The following is a 22093-nucleotide window of genomic DNA, read 5'->3' on the forward strand; positions in this document are numbered from 1 at the left end:
TCCAGCAGGGCCAGTGCCATGAAGAAGTACATCTGCACGAGGCACCCAGTGTGGGAGATGGTGTGGTGTTGTGTGAGGATGTTCACCAGCACCTTGGGGACAATGGTGCAGGAGAAGCAGGTATCGATGAGGGACAGGTTGGCCAGGAAGAAGTACATGGGGGTATGGAGGTGCTGGTCAGCAACTATGGCCAGGATGATGAGCAGGTTCCCCAACACGGTCACCAGGTACATGCCCAGGAAGAGGCCAAACAGGAGAGGCAGCTGCTCTGGGTGTTCAGAGAAGCCCAGGAGCAGGAAGTCAGCGATGCTGGTATGGTTTCTGATTGCCATTTATAGTAGCCAAATTGCAGGAAAATCTTGCTTAAATGTACATAGACTCCAACAGGTTATACCATTCAAAGCTTTTCCTCTGTTTTTTTGTGTTCTTTTTAAATGTCACGAAAATGCACTCCTTTCTCTCATTGGTGAGCACATAAGCATGTACAGAGCTGAGAACTATGGACAGTAGCAACAGGAGATCTTATTGGGGGTGAAGTTTGCATTTTAGGTGTCTTATAAATTGTTCTATAGACCTCCTAGATGAGGCTGAACTGGAGCGTAGCTAGGAAGAAACTTCCCAGGTCTTAGTCCACTCTCCACTTTTTTAAAAACGAAAATCTCAATTTCATAGATTAGAGGTCTGAATAAGATATCTCGGGGAGGGGCATTTACTAGACAACTATTAAGGGGAGTCCTCTCTGTCTAAACCATTACTTTTTATATTTTGGGTAAGTTATTTACATCCTTTGAGCCTCATTTTCTTTACCTGTAAGATGTAGACATAAACCTACCATATGGGACTGTTGAATGCATCAAAATACCAGAATCACTTAAAGGTTTTTTCAGGACCTGTGATGTAAAATCCAAATTGAGAGATTTTATCTCATGCATTTGGATGTATGGAAGGATGAAGTCACAAACACGCAGTGGCAGCCGTGCTCTTTGATGTGGCGATAAGATACATTCTCTCTGGGTGTGACAAGCCTTCACTGGGCCCCAGCCTCCTTGTCGGCTGTGATGTTGAACAAGTCTGCTCAGTGTTTCTGGCCTGAGTTTCTGCATCTGCTTAAAGAGGATAATAATGCCAAAGTCAGAAGATCGTTGAGGATTAAACTAGATGAGGATTGTACAGAACTAGAACAGTGACTGGCTTATATCTAGTGCTCGTCAAATAGTAGCTTTCCCTGATATTATTGTTTTCTCTTGACAGAGGTAACAAAAGGAGGCTGCCTTCTGGAGTGACCAACTAGTCCTTCATGTTTGCCGAGGACTTCTCTGCTTTCAAAACTAAACATCTCACTTCTGGGAAGCACCCTCAGCCCTGAGCAAATTGGACTTTTTCTTGGTCCCTGTCTGTGGGAAGCTGAGTTTTGAAAACTGTAAAGTTTCACATATAGAGTTGTAAGGGCCATTGCCACCAATTTCATCATCATGCTCTTGGGTGGCAATGGCTCTGACCTAGTAGTACCATGACAAAGCTTGCACTCAGACATGTGACATGTGCAGGCCCAGGGTGAGTCCCAGGTGTACCATCATGGCCACATCCTTTGCCTTCTCAGAACCTTGATTGGAAAATGAGCCTAAATAAATCTATTGCAAATACTTCTGATACTTAAAAAAAAAAATGAGCTAGGGCGTGCTGACCTATTCATTGTTGTGGAGACTGTTTCACTCCTCGGGTGGTGGTATAGACTGATTCTGCAAGCCACTCCCATCATCCAGTGGGCTGAGAGGGAGTGGTCCATGCATAGTCCAGGGGTCTTGAGCACTGTTATTGCACAGCTCCAATGTCTTGGCCACTGACAGGGACTTGGGGACCCCTGATCTGGACTGACCAGGCTGGACTCTCAGGGAATTCATGGATATCAAGTCAAGACTCTCCTTGTGGTGGTTAAGCGAGCCGAGTTGTATTTGCCTGAGACCAAGGAAGGGACGGGAAAGGAGGAATAGGGGAGGAGGAGAAGGAAGGGTGTGGGTGTGTGTGTGTGTGTGTGTGTGTGTGTGTGTGACCAGTGCCTCCCATCTCTACCCACCTCAGATCTTACCTGGAAATTCTGACCATCCTCAGATTTTGTCACCATCACTAGGTGTTGGGTCTGTCTTGCCTATTTGGTTTGCTTTCCCTTCTTCTCCTCAAGAGGACTTGCTATAGGGCACCTGGGTGATGCAGTTGGTTAAGTATCTGACTCGGCTCAGGTCGGGATCTCAGGGTCGTGGGATTGAGCCCCACATCGGGCTCTGTGCTCAAGGTGGAGTCTGCCTGGGACTCTCTCTCTCTATGCCCCTCCCCCAACCTCTAAAACAAATAAATAAATCTTAAAAATAAAAAGAGGTCTTGCTACAACCTCAGTGTTCTTCCTCCCCTGTAGCAGCAGCATGGACTGAAGAGTTGGAGCTGGAGCAACCCATCCTCAGGAATAGGAGCCAGGAAGAGTATCTCCTGGCTCCTATTTTCACATGGAGTATCTCCTGGGACCTAATCCCCAATCTCCTAGTTAGAGACAAGATGGGGCAAATGTCCAACCTCCCAGCTGGCCCTTTGGGCCCTGGATTTGTGAGTCCCAGCAGTGTCAGGAGCACCTTTGTCTCAGAGTGACCAAGTCTGTGACTCCTAAGAGTACAAAAATAGTGATCTGAAGGGGCACCTGCACCCCAGTGTTCATAGCAGCAATGTCCACAATAGCCAAAGTGTGGAAAGAACCAAGATGTCCATCAACAGATGAATGGATAAAGAAGAGATGGTGTGTACACACACACACACACACACATACACACACACACCCACCCGCACACCCACACACACAATGGAATATTACTCAGCCATCAAAAAGGATGGATTCTTGCCATTTGCAATGGTGTGGATGGAACTAGAGGGTATTATGCTAAGTGAAATAAGTCAGTCAGAGAAAGACAAATATCGTATGATTTCACTCATGTGGAATTTTTTTTTTTTTAAAGATTTTATTTATTTATTTGAGACAGAGAGAATGAGAGAGATAGAGCACATGAGAGGGGGGAGGGTCAGAGGGAGAAGCAGACTCCCTGCTGAGCAGGGAGCCCGATGCGGGACTCGATCCAGGGACTCCAGGATCATGACCTGAGCCGAAGGCAGTCGCTTAACCAACTGAGCCACCCAGGCGCCCCTCATATGTGGAATTTAAGAAACAAAACAGATGAATGTAGGGGAAGGGAAGGAAAAACAAAATAAGACGAAATCAGAGAGGGAGACAACCCATGAGAGACCCTTAACTCTAGGGAACAAACTGAGGGTTGCTGGAGGGGAGGTGTGTGGGGGGTATGGGGTAACTGGGTGACGGGCATTAAGGAGGACACTTGATGCAGTGAACACTGGGTGTCACACACAGCTGATGAATCACTAAATTCTACCTCTGAAACTAATAATGCACTATATGTTAATTCAGTTGAATTTAAATAAAAAATTAAAAAATTTGAGTATAGTCGACACACAATGTTACATTAGTTTCAGGTGTACAACATAGTGATTCAACAACTGTAGGTCATGCTGTGCTCACCACCAGTATAGCTGCCTTCTCTCACCAACAACACTGTTACAGTAGCATTGACTGCGTTCCCTCTGCTGTACCTTTTGTTCCTGTGACTTCTTCATTTCATAACTGGAAGCCTGTACCTCCCACTCCCCTTCGCCCATTTTGTCTGCTCCCCACCTCCCTCCCCTCTGGCAACCATTGGTTCTGTATTTATAGCCTGATTCTGCTTTTTGTTTGTTTATTCATTTGTTTCGTTTTTTTAGATTCCACATGTAAGTGAAATCATATGGTATTTGTCTTTGTCTGGCTTATTTCACTTAGTGTGATACCCTCTAGCTCCATCCATGTTCAAGTTTATGTTTTTGACATTCATTCATATTGATACTTGTATCTACAGGTCATTTTTTTATTATGTTAATCACCATACGTTACATCATTATTTTTGATGTAGTGTTCCATGATTCATTGTTTGCGTATAACACCCAGTGCTCCATGCAGAATGTGCCCTCTTTAATACCCATCTACAGGTCATTCTTTTTCACCGATGCATAAGAAAGGTTCACATTGTCCTACCTAATATCTTTAGGGCTTTTCATTTTGGAGTTCAGAATCTTTCTAATTTTAGATATGTAAGAGTGTACATATTTATGATGATTTGATATGCATATACTTTGTGGAATGATGACTTCACAGAGTTACCGTTTTTGTTTTGTGGTGAGAATGCTCAAGATTATTTACTCTCCTGGCAGATTGCAAGTGTATAATACAGGATTGTTAACTATCGTCACCATGCTGTACATTAGATCCCAGAACTTATTCATCTTATAGATGAAAGCTTGTACTCTTTGAAGGTCCGTTTAATCATCCGCCATACCTTTTCTTTTCCTCTCCAGGAAGGTGACTACATTTTTTCCCTCCCTCTTTTATATCCAGTCCCCTTAGTTCCTCCTGGGTAAAGTTTTATTTTTTCCCCCAACTTTTCTTCACTTGTTCCTTCACATCCCACAGCTTTAGATTGTATTTCAGAAGTTTGAAGTGCTGACCAGCATTCCTTTTTTTTTTTTTTTTAAAGATTTTATTTATTTATTTGACAGAGAGAGACAAAGCGAGAGAGTGAACACAAGCAGGGGGAGTGGGAGAGGGAGAAGCAGGCCCCCCACCGAGCAGGGAGCCCGATGCGCGGCTCCATCCCAGGACCCTGAGATCATGACCTGAGCCAAAGGCAGACGCTTAATGAATGAGCCACCCAGGAGCCCCTGAACAGCATTCCTCATGAAGATTCTCTGATAGTGAAATTCTGGATTGGAGGGAGGATGGATGGAGAAAAGAGGCTGGGGGGCATTTTGTTATTATGGATATTGGGGAGACCTTCTCTGTACTCACTGGAATTCCTAAGAAAGTTGACAACGTAGTGGTAAGGTCCTAAAGACCAGATCATTTATAGTGAAACACTTGGAAACACTGAAATAATTTCAGGAGACACTTGGACTGAACTCACTTAGAGGATGTATGACATTATGACTATTTCCCACCTCATTACAAATCTTCAAATGTTATTTGGGAAGGGTCCATAGACACACTTTCATATAATTTTGATATAGTGGCTGAAATTTTCTGGGGCTTGTTATATGCAAGACACTGTTCCAAATACTTAAAACATAAATAATATATGTCTTAGGACACTTGTTACATCGTTTAATCCCCACAACAATCCACTTTTCATATGAAAATTGAGGCACAGAGAGGTTAATGTACTTGCCCAAGATCATGGGGTTGGTAATGGTGGATTGGGCTTCCAGGCCAAGTGGTATAATTTCAGAACTAGGAAACAGAAGCTCAGAGGGGTTAAGTAAATGATTCAAAGTCATCAAATTCAGAATTTTTCCTTTGACACCCACAACCATGTAGTGGGATTATTTATTGTATCCATTATGTAGATGAGGAAAATGAGAGTTCAGGACACTTAGTGGCTTGATTATGGTCACACAGTTTGTGAGATCAAGTTGTAACTTAAGTTTTCACTCAGAATCTTAGGATCTTATTACTATGCCAGTGAAGCTGCCTTCTCTGACAAATATGTGAACAGCTTTGGAGATGTTATGAGCTGATCTAAAGGTAGTAAGAAGATCCACTAGCCAGACCCCAGGAGTTTGTGCATAAGATGAATAACTCATATGATGAGAACATTGACTTAACTGAGGCTTCGTATGAGCTGACCCATATCCCAACAGGTTAAAAAAAAATCACTACAGAAGTTTTTCTGGCTTTTCATCATACTTTTTACACAACACTGGTTATGTCTGTGACATGAGCCAGAGATTGCAAATGAAAAAAAAGGAAACCGTGTGTCTGATACAGTAAGACATCAATATCTGTGTCTCATTTTATTTATTTTTACCAAAAAGTATAATAACCTATTGCAATTGTCTCATCTCCACTTATTGAACTGTAATTAATTTTGAAGACGGAGCTATGATTGATGTATCTTTGCAATATTTTCATAATTCTGTACAGTTCCTGGCACACAGCAGGTGTTTCATGGGTTCTTGTTGAATGAATGAATGGGTTTTGCTATTCTACCCTTCTGATCAGCTTTTTCAAGGCCTGTTTCATGTCCTTATACCTAAGACTGTAGATAAAAGGGTTCAGCATGGGGCTAACTCCTGTATAGATGACAGTGACCACACGGTCCTTTGTCACTGAGTAGGTGGATGAGGGGCGAATGTACACAAATATTATGGTTCCATAGAATAGTACCACAACCGTGAGGTGGGATCCACAGGTGGAGAAGACCTTGTACCTGCCTCCCCGGAAGGGACCCTCAGAATGGCACGGGTGATAAAAACGTAAGAGACAATGATCAAGATGAAGGGACTCATGATCGCCACAGAGCCCTCTGTGAAGGCCAAAAGCTCACTGATGGAGGTGTCAGAGCAGGAGAGCATCAGCAGTGGCTGGACGTCACAGAAGAAGTGGTGGATGACGTTGGGCCCACAGAAGGAGAGGCGGGCCATGAGAATCGTGTGGGTGAGTGAGTGGAGGTGGGACAGGACCCAGGACGCCATCACCAGCAGGAGACAGTGCCGGGGGCCCATGGTCGTCGTGTCATGCAGCGGGTTACAGATGGCCATGTAGCGGTCAATCGCCATGGCCGCCAGGAGGAAGCTGTCAGTGATCCCAAAGGCCACAAAGAAATACATCTGTGTGAGGCCCTGGGCAAGGGGAACCTTCTTGCTCTTGCTCAGCATGTTTGCCAGCATCCTTGGCACAATGACACTTGTAAAGCAGATGTCCACCGGGGACAGGTTGGAGAGGAAGAAGTACATGGGGGTATGGAGGCGGGCATCCCCCCGGATGGCTGCAGTGATGACTGAGTTTCCAGCCACGTTGCCCTGCTCTTTGGGGTCACTGGTCAGTCCCAGGAGGAGGAATTCAGTCATATGGCTCTGGTTTCTCCTCAGCATTGATTTCCGGTAAGTAAAAAATAGGAAGGAATGTTAGGTGTGTGTCCTGGCTTGGAGTCTCCAGTTGTTATAAATTCTTCTGAGTGACTGGTATAGTTGATGGGAGTATGGATTTTGGTGTCACAGCTTTCTGGCTTTCCATTTTGGCTCTGTCACTGATTTACACGGAGCACGAAGTCACCTCCTGAACTTTCATTGCCTTCATCAGTGAAGGCAGAAATTATGAAATTTACCTCCTCAGACTATTCTCTTTTGGCCAGGATTTCTCTGTGTTTGGCTTTCTAAAACTGGGTATCAGAAGATCTTAACTTCTCCCTGAAGAAAAGACAGATACATATCCTAGAGGGCATGTTCTTAGCTCCAACCTCTTTGGGAAAAGCTTGCAGAATGGGTTTGGGTGTTGGAATAACATATCAGAAGTGTCATGAAACTGGACAGGCTACAATCCCCCAGGAGGTCATATATGGTACGAGGCAGGCCACTTTCTGGCAGTGGGAGGGCTTCTGTCTGGTTTGGTTAAACTTTTTATTTCATGCAGGTGGGTGGCATTAAGAAAGTCATAACAGGAGTAACAGGTGCATATCGTGACAGTAGAGTGGAGTAGAACCATAGGTGCTTGTCTGAGCATGAAAATTATATAAAAGGTGCAGATAATACTGAGAGGATTAGATAGCAAAGTTCTGGGCTTCAGGAATTGGGTTCTTACCCTTGAAATAGGTGCAGAGAAGCAAGATCCAGAAGGAACAAAGCAGGACCCAGTTTGGAAGGAACTGTGGCTCCGCTCAGCAGTTATAAAGGCAGAGACTCGGCTGCCATGGGACACAATCAGAAATCCATTACCTGCCCTTCGTGCCCAGGATCAAACTCTGGCTACTGGCCAGAATGACTTGATCCTGAGTCAGTCACTATGTTCCTGGCCTCAGGCTCCTAATGTCCACCTTGCCTAGGGTCGGGATTAGTTCCAGAGCAGAACTCAGGGAGAGATTTGCAGATGCGTGTCAGTGACTCCAGGTAAAGGGAGAAACAGGTAAGGGAAGATGCGTGAGAGGAAGTCTACACTCAAGGACACTGAGTATCAGTGATTTTTTTTTCCTGATGATTAAAGCACTGAAATAAAATCCTTTGTAATGTTGGAAAGGACCCATACTGTCTGCATCTCTCTGGGCATTTTTCTAAGGTACAGAAGCATGAGCTTCTAAAGTATCTTTTTTTCTCCCAAGTGCTTGGAACTTTGGACCAAAGTGATTTCTCCTACTAGGAAGGACACAATGAGACATCATTGACACGGGGAGGCCCAGGATATCATTTCAGGGAGGGTAGGGATCTGTTTGGCTGTTAGACACTGTATCCCCAGTTCACCACCATATCCTCGTAGCAGGTGCCCAGTGCAAATACTGAACACATCGAGAGTATTTACATGTGCCAGGCACTGTATGATGATTTAATCCATATAAGAACTCTGGCAGTATACAGATGAGGAAACTGAACTGTAGATTTATTAGATTACCCTTGAAATGGGTGCAGAGAAGCAAATTCCAGAAGGAACAAAGCAGGACCCAGTTACTGCTCAGTAACTTGCTCAAGATCATATTATTAGTAAGTGGCTCTATTTCCAACCCAAGCAGTTTGGTCCTTAGGGTCTTGTTCTTTGCTCTTATGCCATATTACTCCTCTGCCTGTTACATATTTGCTCACAGTATAAACTCAGAAGGGACAACTTTGATAGCAACTTGAATGATGGGGGCATGTTGCATATGTGGCCAGAATTAGCTTCTTTGGATCAGGAGAATTAATGGAAACAGTCCAGGATTTGGTTTTAGTCCTTGTGTAGTTACTTACCAGCCGTTTCCCTTGGAAGATCTTTGTGCCTTATTTTTCTCATGGAAAAATGAGAGAAGTACAACACCATTTCCATTAGAATGTGTGGGCATCAAATGAAAGAACATATCTGAAAAGTGGTTTGTAAATGAGCAGGTGCTATATCAGTGGAAATTGTATAAATAATATATAATGTAAAGTAATCTTTGATAATGGAAAATAATCTTCATATTTAATATATAGTACCTGGTTTAGCTAGTTAAGACAAAAGAAAGTGAGGAAGTAAGTGTGTGTGAAATGGTTGGGGTGATCACTGAAAGGAGAGCAAGGTTGTAGCTTCTGGAGAGGTGCAGGACAGGCAGTAATAGAATTTCCTGGTCAGAGAAGGGGAAGGGACAGAGATTCCAGTGGGTTTTCTGCAGTAGTGATGGATAAGTTAAGGGGCCCAGTGCTGACAGTCTTCCCACAACCAGGTCACTGAGAGTTTTTTTTTTTTTAAGGTGAATATTCTTTTTTTAAAAATTTTATTTAAATTCAATTAATTAACATATAGTGTATGATTAGTTTCAGAGGTAGAATTCAGTGATTCATCAGTTGCATACAATACCCAGTGCTCATTACATCAAGTGCCCTCCTTAATGCCCATCACCCAGTTACCCCATCCCCCCCCACCTCCCCTACAGGAACCCTCAGTTTGTTTCCTAGAGTTAAGAGTCTCTTATGGTTTGTCTCCCTCTTTGATTTTGTCTTATTTTATTTTTCCCTCCCGTCCCCTAGGATCCTCTGCTTTGCTTCTTAAATTCCACATATGAGTGAAATCATCTGATATTTGTCTTTCTCTGATTGACTTATTTCACTTATGGTTTCAAATAGCTCAGCAAAGCCAGATGACCTTTCTTCATCCAGTATTTTGGATTTACTCAAGTCTTTTGATGTGGGGCAAGAGACTGGTTTGCTACAGCACCCTCATTCCTATGATTATCTCTATGCATCCTCCTTGATTCCAAGGCAGGGTGCTTCTGAGCTGAGACAGTGGGAGAAATGAAGAGGACAGCAAGAGGCAAGGGAGCATGATGATGGGGTAGGTTCATGTGTGAGGTAGTGTCAAGGGCCTTGCCCAAGAAGTTTCCAGTTAAGAAGCAAATGATTGAACTCCTACAACTCAATAGTAAGAAACCTAATAACCCAGTTAAAAAATGGGTTAAGGACTTGAATAGACATTTCTCCAAAGAAGACATGCAAATGGCCAACAAATACATGAAAAGATGCTCAACATCACTCATCATCAGGGAAACCAGAACCAGAATGAAGTATTGCCTCACACCTGTTATGATGGCTATTATCAAAGAAACAAAAGACAACGAGTATTGGCAATGATGTGGAGAAAAGCAACTCTTCTACATTTTTGGTGGAAGTATAAATTAGTACAGTCATTATGGAAAACCTGTATGGAGAAATAAAAAAAAGAATTAAAAAAGAAATAAAAAAATAGAATTACCATATGCTCCAGCAATTCCACTTCTGGGTATATATCCAAAGCAAATAACTATTTTTGAAGAGATATTAGCACTGTTATGTTCATTACAGCATTATTCATAATGGCCAAGGTGTGGAAACAACTTGATTGTCTATTGACAGATGAGTGGAATGTGTTATATATCTACAATGAAATACTATTCAGCCTTAAAATTGAAGGAAATTCCGCCAGATGTGACAATGTGGATGAATTTTAAGGACCTTATGCTAAGCAAAATAAGGCAGCCACAGGAAAAAAATACTTCATAATTCCACCTATATGATATATCTGAAATAGTCAAATCCATAGAATCAGAAAGTGGAATGGTGGTTTCCAGAGGCAGGGGGAGGGGGCAGTGAGGAGTTACTGATCAATGGGCGTAAAGTTTCAGTTAAGCAAGATGAATAAGCTCTAGAGATCTGTTGTACAACATGGGATTTATAGTCAATAATAATGTATTGTACACTTAAATATTTGTTGAGGGTAAATCTCATTTAAGTGTTCTTACCAAAATAAAATAAAATTTTTTAAAAAAGGAAGCAAAATAATGACAGCAGAGAGGGGGTTGAGGAGAGTATTACAGGACCTCTCAATCTCAGGACCATGTCGGGTGTGGACTGGGTTGGGTTCAACTGCAAACTCCACTTAGTAGCTTCGTGGCTAGGATTGAGGGCTCTGAGATCAGACAGTCCTGGGCTCAAGTCCTAGCCTCACCAGATTTTGGCAGAGTGACTTGGGCAAGCTGCTTAACCTTAAGCCTTAGTTTTCTGGTTTAGAAAACAAGAATTATATAATAGGATTTGCCTCTAGGCAGTTACAAGGAGTCTCATAATATGCATACAAATCAGTTAGTAATTTAAGTGGGACAGAATAAACTGATAAATCCCAGCTGTAATTATTTCTTTTTATTTACTTATTTATTTATTTTTTATTTTTTTAAAGATTTTATTTATTTATTTGACAGAGAGCGAGAGCAGAACATAAGCAGGGGGAGTCGGAGAGGGAGAAGGAGGCTTCCTGCAGAGCAGGGAGCCCGATGCGGGGCTCGATCCTAGGACCCTGGGATCATGACCTGAGCCGAGGGCAGACGATTGATGACTGAGCCACCCAGGCGCCCCCCAGCAGTAATTATTTCTGTTCAGCCTTATTTAATGGATTTGTATATGTAAACCTTAGGAAACTGGCACATAATCGATGTTCAATAAGTACCTGAAGAAATATACAGAGATCTAAATAATCTGAGTCAGAAGAACACTCAGAAATCATCCCTTCCAAGCCACCACCCAGGGCAGGAAACTGGCAGAAGCCCTGAGGGTGGTCATCCAGCTTGAATCTATCTGGTGACAGGGAACTAGTGAGTTCCCTTCCAATTTTTGGAATTGCCTTCCAATTTTTTATCTGTGGGTATTTTTGGTATTAAAGCCAAGAGTCAAGAATTCTAAACCTCACACTTCCAATATCCTTTCTTAACTGATTTCAGTTACAAGTGACCACAATTTTGTTCTTCTTTTACTTGTGGAGCTACTGATTTGTTCAGCATTCAGTAAGTACTTTCTGAGTGCCGGCAGTCACGGTAGGTCCTGGGGACACAGGGGTGAACAGATAGTAAGTCACCTGACAGGTGCTTGAAGACAGTGGCCATGTCTGCCTGCATCTTCACTTTTCCACGTCCACTGTCTCCTGCCTCCTCCGGCCTGACCCCTTCAGGACACAGCTTCTAGTTCTCCCCCATCTCCAGTCACCCTCTTCCTCCATCCCATGACTGACACTCCTATGTGACAGACCCATCATCAGCAAGGTAGAGTGTGAATAGGGACTCAGGAGTCCCAGGATCTTCCTCTTTACCCAGAAGAATCTTGCTTTCATGTGTTTTACTGATTTTTTTTTAAAAAGGGTGATTTTGAAGACAAGCTCTCAGTGCTAAAGAAAAATATCAAAACTGAAATTCTAATTTACACGATCAATTTGCAGAGGGCCAGTTGAAACCCGAAGAAGGAAGTTGGTTATTTTTGTATTTATTATACTGAAGTATAGTTGACACACATGTTACAATAATTTCAGGTGCACAACATAGTGATTTGAAAACCCTCTACACCATGCTATGCTCACGGTTAAGTGTAGCTACCATCTGTCACCAGTTAACGTTGCTATTACAGTACATTGACTATGTTCCCTATGCTGTAGCTTTCATCCTCATGACTTATTTATTCCATAACTGGAAACCTGTATCTCCCACTCCCTTTCACCCATTTGGTTCTTCCCCCACTCCCCTTCCCTCTGGTAATCATCACTTTGTTCTCTGCATTTATAAGTCAAGTATAAACAAGTTGGAATATGCCCCTCCCCCCTGCTTATATAAGTTTTATATAAGAGTTTTATGGTTTCAGGACCTACAGTTAAGTCTTTAATCAATGGAAATGGCATTAACATGTTGCATGCAAAAAAAGATTTTCTTCTCTGTAAAAATGAATGTATTCGTAAGTTTCTGACACTCCAGGTTAGAAACATATAGGTTGGGTATGGTTGGGGATACCAGTTACTTACTCAGGTAAGGGATGGTGACCTCACATAGCCTTTGGAGGACGCAAGCACCTTCTCCTTAGCCTTGTTGATCCTGATGTCTAGAGGCGGAATAGAGGGTTTGGAGCATAGAAAGAATGTTCATATCAAGTCAAGAAAAGGGAAAAGCCCCAGCTTCTGGTGAGAGGTGTCAAGACCTACAATGCTGGGTGTGTGGGGCATGTGTGATTGTTGCTTCAGTCTAGAGATAAGGTTATCAGCAACTGATGCGGCCACTTTTCTGCTTCCTCCAGAGAGGTGACCTCTCAATGTAGCCCCAGGAACTGGAATCATGAGCCTTTCTTTCCTCCCCAACCATCCACCACCTTACTGCTTCAGGTTCAGATGTTGAGGGATAGGGTGTGCGCTTAGAACCATCTGACTGTCCTGTACGTGACCTCACCCCAAGGAGGTAGGCAGCCTCCCCAGGCACCAGCCCCAGGGAACTCATTAAACACTGTGTCTGGGAGAGAGGTAGAGACCTCTCAGTAGAGACCAAGGAAACTCAGGCTGCCGTAGCAGTGTTTTTCTTGGATCTCCAGATAATTAGTCACTTGTTATTCTAGTGATTTCTAAGGAGACAGAGGCAAATGCATAGAGAAAGCCTGGGGCTTCTTCCAAGATGTGGGAGAATGCATGGAGTCAAGGGACGAGTCCAGGTCTTCACATAAAAACTCCTCTTTGCTGATGAGCTGGTGCTGACACAGCAACACCTATCAATCCATTCATTAACCTCCCCCCTTTTTAGTTGTAAACCATACATAACATAAAACTTACCATTTTAGCCATTTTAAAATGTATAATTCAGTGGCATTAAGTTAACGATCTTGAGCATCTTTTCATATACTTGTGGACCATTTGTATGTCTTCTTTGGAAAAATGCTGTTCAAATCCATAGCCCATTTTGAAATTAGGTTATTTGTTGTTTTTTTTTTTCCTTCTAGTGAATTGTAGGAAAATACAATTTCCCCACAATATATCTTATAATGGGCTTATCTCTTAACCTAATAGATTATCAGATATGTTTTGCAAATATTTTCTGCTATTTCCTAGGTTGCTTTTTTTCACTCTGTTTGTTTTGTTTGCTTTGTAGAAGCTTTTTAGTTTGACGTATTCCAACTTGTCTAGTTTTTTGTTGTTGCTGCCTGTGCTTTTGGTGTTCTATCCAAGAAATCACTGCCAACACCAATGTCAAAGACCTTTTTCCGTAAGTTTTATATAAGAGTTTTATGGTTTCAGGACCTACAGTTAAGTCTTTAATCAATTTCAAGTTGGTTTTAGTGAGTAGTATAAGGGTCCAATTTCATTCTTTTGCATGTGGATATCTAGTTTTTGTAACATTGCTTGTTGAAGAGACTACCCTTTCCTTATTGTATATTCTTGATGCCTTTGTTTAAAATTAGTTGATTGTATGGACTTGAATTTATATCTGGGCTTTCTGTTCTGTTTCATCAGTCTTTATGCCAGGACCATACTGTTTTGATATTGTTGCTTTGTAATATATTTCAAAATCATGAAATGTGAGCATTCTATTTTGTTTTATATTCTCAAGATTGTTTTGCTGTTTGGGATTCTTTGTACCTTTTTTTTTTTTAAAGATTTTATTTATTTAAGAGAGAGAGACAGAGAGAGCATGCATGTGCAAGAGAGAGAGAGCATAAGCAGGGGGGAGGGGCAGAGGGAGAGGGAGAAGCAGACTCCCCGCTGAGCAGGAAGCAAAATGTGGGCCTGGATCCCAGGACCCTGGGATCATGACCTGAGCTGAAGGCAGATGTTTAACCGCCTGAGCCAGCCAGGCAACCCTGTACTTTCTTTCTTTAAAATTTTATTTTATTTAAATTCAATTAATTAACATATAGTGTATCATTAGTTTCAGAGGTAGAGTTCAGTTATTCATCGGTTACACAGAACACCCAGTGCTCATTACATCAAGTGCCCTCCTTAATGCCCATCACCCAGTTACCCCATCCCCCCACCCACCTCCCCTCCAGCAACCCTCAGTTTGTTTCCTATAGTTAAGTGTCTTTTGTGGTTTGTTTCCCTCTCTGATTTCATCTTGTTTTATTCCCCCCCCTTTGTACTTTCATATGAATTTTAGGATTCCTTTATTTATTGCTGTATATGCCATTGGGATTTTAGGATTTTAATAGGGATTGAATTGAATCTGTAGATCACTTTGGTTAGAATGGTATTTTAATGGGGCACCCAAGTGGCTCAGTCAGTTAAATATCTGCCTTTAGCTTGGGTCATGATCTCAGGGTCCTAGGATCAAGCCCCTCATTAGGCTCCCTGCCCGATGGGGAGTCTGCTTCTCTCTCTGTCTTGCCCCCTTGCTCATGCATGCATGCTCTCTCTCTCAAATAAAAAAAAAAAAAGAATGGTATTTTAACAATACTTATCCTTCCAATCCATAAACAGATGATATTTTGCCATACATTTGGGACCTTCTTTAACTTCTTTCATCAAATGTTTTTGTTTCCATTATTTAAGTCTTTCACCTTCTTTTTTAATATTTTTATTATTATTATTTTTTAAAGATTTTATTTATTTGACAGAGAGAGACACAGTGAGAGAGGGAACACAAGCAGGGGGAGTGGGAGAGGAAGAAGCAGGCTTCCCGCTGAGCAGGGAGCCCGACATGGGGCTCGATCCCAGGACTCTGGGATCATGACCTGAGCCGAAGGCAGACGCTTAACGACTGAGCCACCCAGGCACCCCAGTCTTTCACCTTCTTAATTGAATTTATTCATAAGTAATTTATTCTTTCTGTGCTACTGGTGAGGTAGTTTACTTATTTCCTTTCAGACTGTTCATCGTGAATGTGCAGACTCACAACTGAATCCTTAACCCACACCAGTCTTCTTTCCATTTCTCCACTGCAGCTTCATTAACAATGTCACCAAAGACCTTCATGTCATTAAAGTCAATGGACAGTCTTCCAGGCTTATTTCGCTTAAACTGTTCATATTTTAATGTTGGTTAATAGTCACAGCCTCTTGAAACTTCTATTCTTGGATGATACAACTACTCCTTTTCTGTCCTCTTTGCTAATACGTTCTCTATCAGACTCTTTGATGTCAGAAATACTCAGCACTCTTCTCCTCAGCATTCATGTTTCACACCCCTCCTAGTGTATGTTACTTACTCTGATCAACAGGCAAAATATGTTCAAGAAGTAATTTTTCTTAGCTCAGGATTGTGTAAAATCTCCAACATTTTCTTCTCTTTTTTTTTTTAAAGATTTCATTTATGTATTTATTTGAGAGAGAGAGAATGAGAGACAGAGAGCATGAGAGGGAAGAGGGTCAGAGGGAGAAGCAGACCCCCCGCCGAGCAGGGAGCCCGATGCGGGACTCGATCCCAGGACTCCAGGACCATGACCTGAGCCGAAGGCAGTCGCTCAACCAACTGAGCCACCCAGGCGCCCCTCCAACATTTTCATATATGTAATGAGCTTGCAGTAGAAGGACCCAATACATTTCCCTTCACAGTTTCCTCATCACACGACATGCTTCTAGAATTATTCCACTGTTGTGTCACCAGCCTCACAGGTTATCTGTCTATATGGTGGGAGGAGAGGCTGCCAAAGTGTTTCCTGGTCTGTTCCCAAGGGCCACGTAGAAGCTCTTCACCTGACTGGGCAGGGTGTTCAGAAGGCCTGCTTAGACCTTTGCTCTGACTATATGTACTTTCAGAAGGGATTTATTTCATTCTCACTGTTGTTCATTAGCAAATTTCCAAGTTCACGCTAGCCTCCTTTGTTTGGATAACAAAACTTTGATTAAAGTTTTTCAATACTACCTGCCAACATCAGCTCACCCTTCTGAAGGGTGGCAGGCTATCTTGTGGAAAGTGCTGTCTATTCTGACAGAGACAGCACTCGAGCTGTGACTGAGAAGGTTAGGACTAACCTGGGGGACAGATATGTAACACTTTCACCACAACGTATATCTCATGGTCCCTCTTTTTTAAAAGATTTTGTTTATTTATTTGAGAAATAGAGAGCACAAGCAGGTGGAGGGGCAGAGGGAGGGGGAGAAGAAGACTCCCCACTGAGCAGGGAGCCCAATGTGGGGCTTGATCCCTGGACTTGGAGATCATGACCTGAGCTGAAGGCAGACACTTAACCAACTGAGCCACCCAGGTGCCCCTCATTGTCTGTTGTTATCTAGAATTCCCTTTAGTGTGAACTTTAGGGAGGTTACTTGTTGACATAAGTTGTGGCCACAAGTGCTGTGAGTCACATCTAGACCATTGTATTAAATGCCAGTGCAAAATCTTCAAGAGGTTTCATCAGCTTCTGAGAGAGTGATGATTAGTGTTTACAATGGTGTCTGCTCCATCAGCTTTGGTCCCTGAGTGTTTAAAGTGAATAGCACTCTATGCTTTTCAATGGTGAACATGCAGTGTCAATATGAAATAAATCTTCGGTTTCAAGGTCCAATGATTTTGACATTGTTTGTTTCCTCAGCACAACCTAGCTTATCCTGACTGACATGCATTGCTTTTTTCCAGGATATAAAGGGCATTTCAATGAGGATCATGGCCATGTGGACAAAGGTAGAAGCAAGGGGGAAGGGAATAGAAGTCAAGTGCTGAGAATTCACTGTGATGACACCTTGGTGTTGGGGCGGGTACTACATCTGATTTGTAGATTCTTCCATCTTTCCAGCCTTATTGTCTCTGTTCTCAAACTGAACAAGCCTCATAGGACTCTCCATTGTCCCTCAAACACATTCCAGTGTTTCTTGCTTCTTCCTCTTTGTGTGGGTCCCACTGTTTGGAATGTTCTGCCCATTTCCTGCTGTACTGAACTTTCATCTGTCAAAATCAATCCATCCTTTAGGATAACCTTAGGTCATTATTCCAAGAAGTCTTTCCCAATTCCCTGAAGTCATGTAACTTCTTACACTCAAAACCAAGAAAGGACTTTGTACTTTCTTGAGTATTACCCAAAGTCAAACCCATGGAGGAGCTATTTGGAGATAGCTTTATTCCACTTCAGGATAGCTTTATTTATATAGGTGGCAGAAACAGTTTTCCTGAAATGTGGATTCCTAGCAGCACTTGGCCTGGGATTGTACATGTAATTGGTCAAGGTCACTGATAGAAACTAAGTGTTCTAGCTTCTAGGTCAGGGCTCTTATTGCTCTCCATCACTACCTTCTTCAACCTGTTTGGGCACCATGTAAAAAATGGGTAGGAGGGAAGGGTAATGTGATCACCTCTTAGGTCATCTCCCAATTAAGGTATTCCATCTATATGTTCTTTCTATGAGTGAATTCTGTCCCTTAATTTTCTCAAACCCCTCTTCATATCTTTGTTCCTCAGGCTATAGATGAAGGGGTTCAGCATGGGTGTCACTACTGTGTACATGACTGTGGCTACCCGGTCCTTCACCACTGAGTACATGGACAGGGGCCTAAAATAGACATAGATGACACTCCCATAGAACAAGGCCACTACAGTGAGGTGGGAGCCACAGGTAGAGAAGGCCTTCCACTTGCCAGCTGTAGAGGGAATTCTGAGCACAGTGATGATGATTCGCAGGTAGGAGAAGAGGATGCACAGGAAGGGGGTTGCGATGACAGCCAGGGTCTCGGTCATGACCACTATCTGGCTGGAGGATGTGTCAGAGCAGGATAGTTTTAGCACAGGCTGGGTATCACAAAAGAAGTGCTTAATGACATGGGAGGCGCAGAAGGATAGGCGGGACATGAGTAGCACCCGGAGCAGGGAGTGCAGGTGGGAGATGGTGCAAGAACCCAGCAGCATGAGGAGGCAACGCCGTGGGTTCATGACCATATCATAGTGGAAAGGGTTGCAGATGGCTACCAGCCGGTCTATGGCCATAGAGGCCAGCAGGTAACTGTCAGTATTTGCAAAGGCCATGAAGAAGTACATCTGGACCAGGCATCCCACGAAGGAGATAGCCTTGGTCTCTGATGGTAAATTTGCCAGCATCTTGGGCACAATGACTGTTGTGAAGCAGATATCCATGAAGGACAGGTTGCTGAGGAAAAAGTACATAGGGGTATGGAGTCGGGAGTCAGAGTGGATGGCCAGGATGATGAGTATATTGCCTGTGACAGTGACCATGTACATGATGAGGAAGATGGCAAAGAGTGGTTTTTGTAGCTGAGGGTTGGAAGAGATGCCCAGGAGGATAAAGCCTGAGTTGCTGCTGTAGTTCTTTGCCTCCATGTCTGTGCCTTTGTGGGCAGGGTGTGGAGAAGCAGTTGGAGAGATGTGAAGGGCAATTTCATCAAGTCAGCTTCTTCCCTAATCTCCAGGTTATAAAAAAGCCCGTTGATATTTCTTCTGATTTTAAAGAATATTTACTTCAAGACATTCTAGAAAAAGAAGGAGTAAAATCTGGTAAGAGAAAAATAAGAAAATTCCAAGATGCTTTCTACATGAGAAACTAATATTTTCTCATGTGTCCTTAGGTAATTCTTTTTTTTTGGAAATTCTGTTAGTGTAATTTGTCTGAGTTTTCTCAATTCTCTTTCCAAATATTCTTTTTAGGTCATTCCTTGAGCAACTCCTTAGATTTTTTTTTTTCTTCTTTGTCCAGGGGATGGCTTTATATACATGAGCTATTTTGACTAAAAAACTATGAAGCTCTCATTCTAAACATTTATATTTACCAGAATAGAAAACTTTGAATGTAAACATCCCATTCCACCAGTTAAGGAAAAGACAAGGCAAGGATGGCTTCTTTTACCACTATTAAACTATAGTGCTCAGATGGTAGTGTAAGCCAGTGAAAAAACAAAATTAATGAAATAGGCATAACATTTACCTTGTCATTATTTTTAGTTGGCTTGTTTGGCTATCTAAAAAAAATCCAAGGTACTCATCTGAGAACTTTTAAACCTATAAAGATTTATCACAGTGGCCAGATAATAAGATACCATGCAAATATAAATATTATCCTGTAGTAGAAAAATGTAATGGAGTAAAAGGTTTCAATTGGCAATGGCAAGAAGGTCTAACCATCCGGTGACTGCAGCGCCTGCCCTGATCCAGACCCTCTGTCCCTACATCTACTGGTAGTGCAGCCCCCCAGCCTCGCACTGGTGTAGGATGTGAGAGTCTATGCTCCAGTAAGAAATCAGGCCTCAGTGGAGACATTCAAGCAAAGGTTGGAGAACTAATTTTCCAGAACAACAAGGAAAGTCATGCATCAGGAAAGGTATAAACATACCAAAAGCATATGGCAGCACAAATACCAGAATCTGATCAGACCAAACAGTTCAAGGAATTTCTTGGAACCTACAGTCAACTTACAGAAACCTGCTATTTGAACTCTGTTAAAGACTTCACAACAAGAGAAGTAAAACCCGAGGAGACCACCTGTTCAGAACATCGCTGACAGAAATATTTAAAAATGACACAAAGTATATCCATGAGATTTCAGGAATATCAAATTTAGCTGAAGGAGGCCCTGGCAACCAAAGCAGGACCCCTTGGCCAATCAGGATAGAGAAATCCTGATGGATGGACTTTTGATGAAAGAATGCCAGCAGCTGTTGTGATGAAAACCAGGATTCATCTGCTAGATTCTTCCTCCTTCCCTCTCTGCTCCTCCCCACTTGTGCATTCTCTCTCTCTCTCAAATAAATAAAAATCTTAAAAAAAAAACAAACAAATCATTGTTTCTTCCAAAAAAAAAGTCTAAAATCTACTTAGCAATAAATCTGATAGAAAAAAGTAAAAAGAGATGAGAATGATCTCTCTGAAGAAAGTGTAACAGAACACAAAAGGATGTCTGAATAAATGGAGATACTGTACTTCTATAAAGGGAAGATTCAATTTAAAAGTGCCAATTCTGAGATTGCACATATAAGTGATATTATACAGTAGCTGTCTTTCTCTGTCTGTTTAGCATGATGCCCACAAGTTCCATCCAAGTTGCAATTGGCAGGATTTCCTTCTTTTTATTGCTGAATCTAAAAAAGACAGTCATAGAAACAGAGAGTACAGTTGTGGTTGCCAGAGGCTAGGATGGGAGAAATGGGGACATGTCGAACAGAAGGTACACATTTCCATTTGTAAGGTCAGTAAGTTCTGGAAATCTAATGTAAAGTGTGGTGACAAAAGTTAGTAATATTGTTTTATATACTTGATATTTGCTAAGACAGTAGATATTTATTATTTATTTTAATTGATATAATTGCTATATGACATTGTGTAAACTTAAGCTGTAAAATGTGTTCATTTGATGCATTTAAGTTACAGTATGATTACCAGCATAGCATTAGCTGTCACCTCTATCACACCATGTAATTGTCATTTCTTTTTTGTGATGGGAACAATTAAAATCTACCACTCTTAGAAACTGAGAGGTTTATATATAATTCATTATTGTTGTCTCTAATCATTATGCTGCATGTTAAATCTCCAGGATTTATTCATTTACTGGTTGCGAATTTGTACCTTTAAGCATCTCTCCGATTCCCCCACTCTCCCAGCCCCTCCTGACCAACATTCAGTTTGAGACAGTAGTTCTTAAATGTTCTTGTAAAAGAACCAGACATGGTAATTATGTGAGGTGAAGGAGATATTAACTAACCATACTGTGGGAATCATTGCACAACATGTATCAAATCATCATGTTGTAGACCTTTAACTAACACAGTGTTATATATGTCAATTATATCTCAATAAAGCTGTAAGAAAATTCTTCTGGAATTAATAAAATTTAATGCACCTATGATAATACCCCAAGAGCATTTCTTTACTCAAGGGCATTTTTAAAAAAGATTTTATTTATTTATTTGAGAGAGAGAAGCAGAGAGAGCGACAGAGATAGCAAGAGCACGAGCAGGGAGGAAAGGGAGAAACAGGCTACCTGCTGAGGAGGGAGCCCGACACTGGGCTCGATCCCAGGACTCTGGGATCATGACCCGAGCCAAAGGTAGACGCTTAACCGACTGAGCCACCCAGATGCCCTCCCAAGGACATTTTTAATAGGACTTGAGAAGGTCATTCTAAAATTCATCTAGAGGAATAAATAGCCTGGGAAAGACAATTTTGAAAAAAAAAATTAGAATGACAGTTTTTCTTTTCTTTAGAGAGCAAGAGAGAGTGGGGGAGGGGCAGAGGGAGAGGGAGAAAGAGAATCTTAAGCAGGCTCCATGCCCAGCACTAAGCCTGATGTAGGGCTCAATCTCATGACCC

General features: G+C 42.1%; 3 protein-coding genes and 1 pseudogene across 3 annotated transcripts in view; 1 reads left to right on the forward strand and 3 right to left on the reverse strand.

Moving 5' to 3' along the window:
- The window catches only part of PDCL (phosducin like), a 74284-nt gene that overhangs the window by 41802 nt on the left and 10389 nt on the right, over nucleotides 1-22093 (reverse strand). The gene's annotated exons all lie outside the window — the stretch shown is intronic.
- Nucleotides 6122-7181, reverse strand: LOC102742802 (olfactory receptor 1L6-like). Its single transcript, XM_031034699.2, is given in 2 exon segments — nucleotides 6122-6357; nucleotides 6360-7181. Coding segments are annotated over 2 exon segments (891 nt in total). The 5' UTR covers nucleotides 7015-7181.
- Nucleotides 18179-19126, reverse strand: LOC102739008 (olfactory receptor 1L6). Its single transcript, XM_031034724.2, has one exon. It carries the CDS (start codon nucleotides 19109-19111, stop codon nucleotides 18179-18181), a length of 933 nt encoding a protein of 310 aa, XP_030890584.1. The 5' UTR covers nucleotides 19112-19126.
- On the forward strand, nucleotides 19378-20991 carry LOC115943021 (mitochondrial import inner membrane translocase subunit Tim9 pseudogene; annotated as a pseudogene).

The sequence above is a fragment of the Leptonychotes weddellii genome, chromosome 14 (assembly GCF_054177405.1).
Source record: "Leptonychotes weddellii isolate Sample4059 chromosome 14, ASM5417740v2, whole genome shotgun sequence".
Lineage (NCBI taxonomy): Eukaryota > Metazoa > Chordata > Mammalia > Carnivora > Phocidae > Leptonychotes > Leptonychotes weddellii.

Coding starts and splice junctions, on each gene's coding strand:
- LOC102739008 (XM_031034724.2), bottom strand. CDS start 19,111: ATGGAGGCAAAGAACTACAGCAGCAACTCAGGCTTTATCCTCCTGGGC.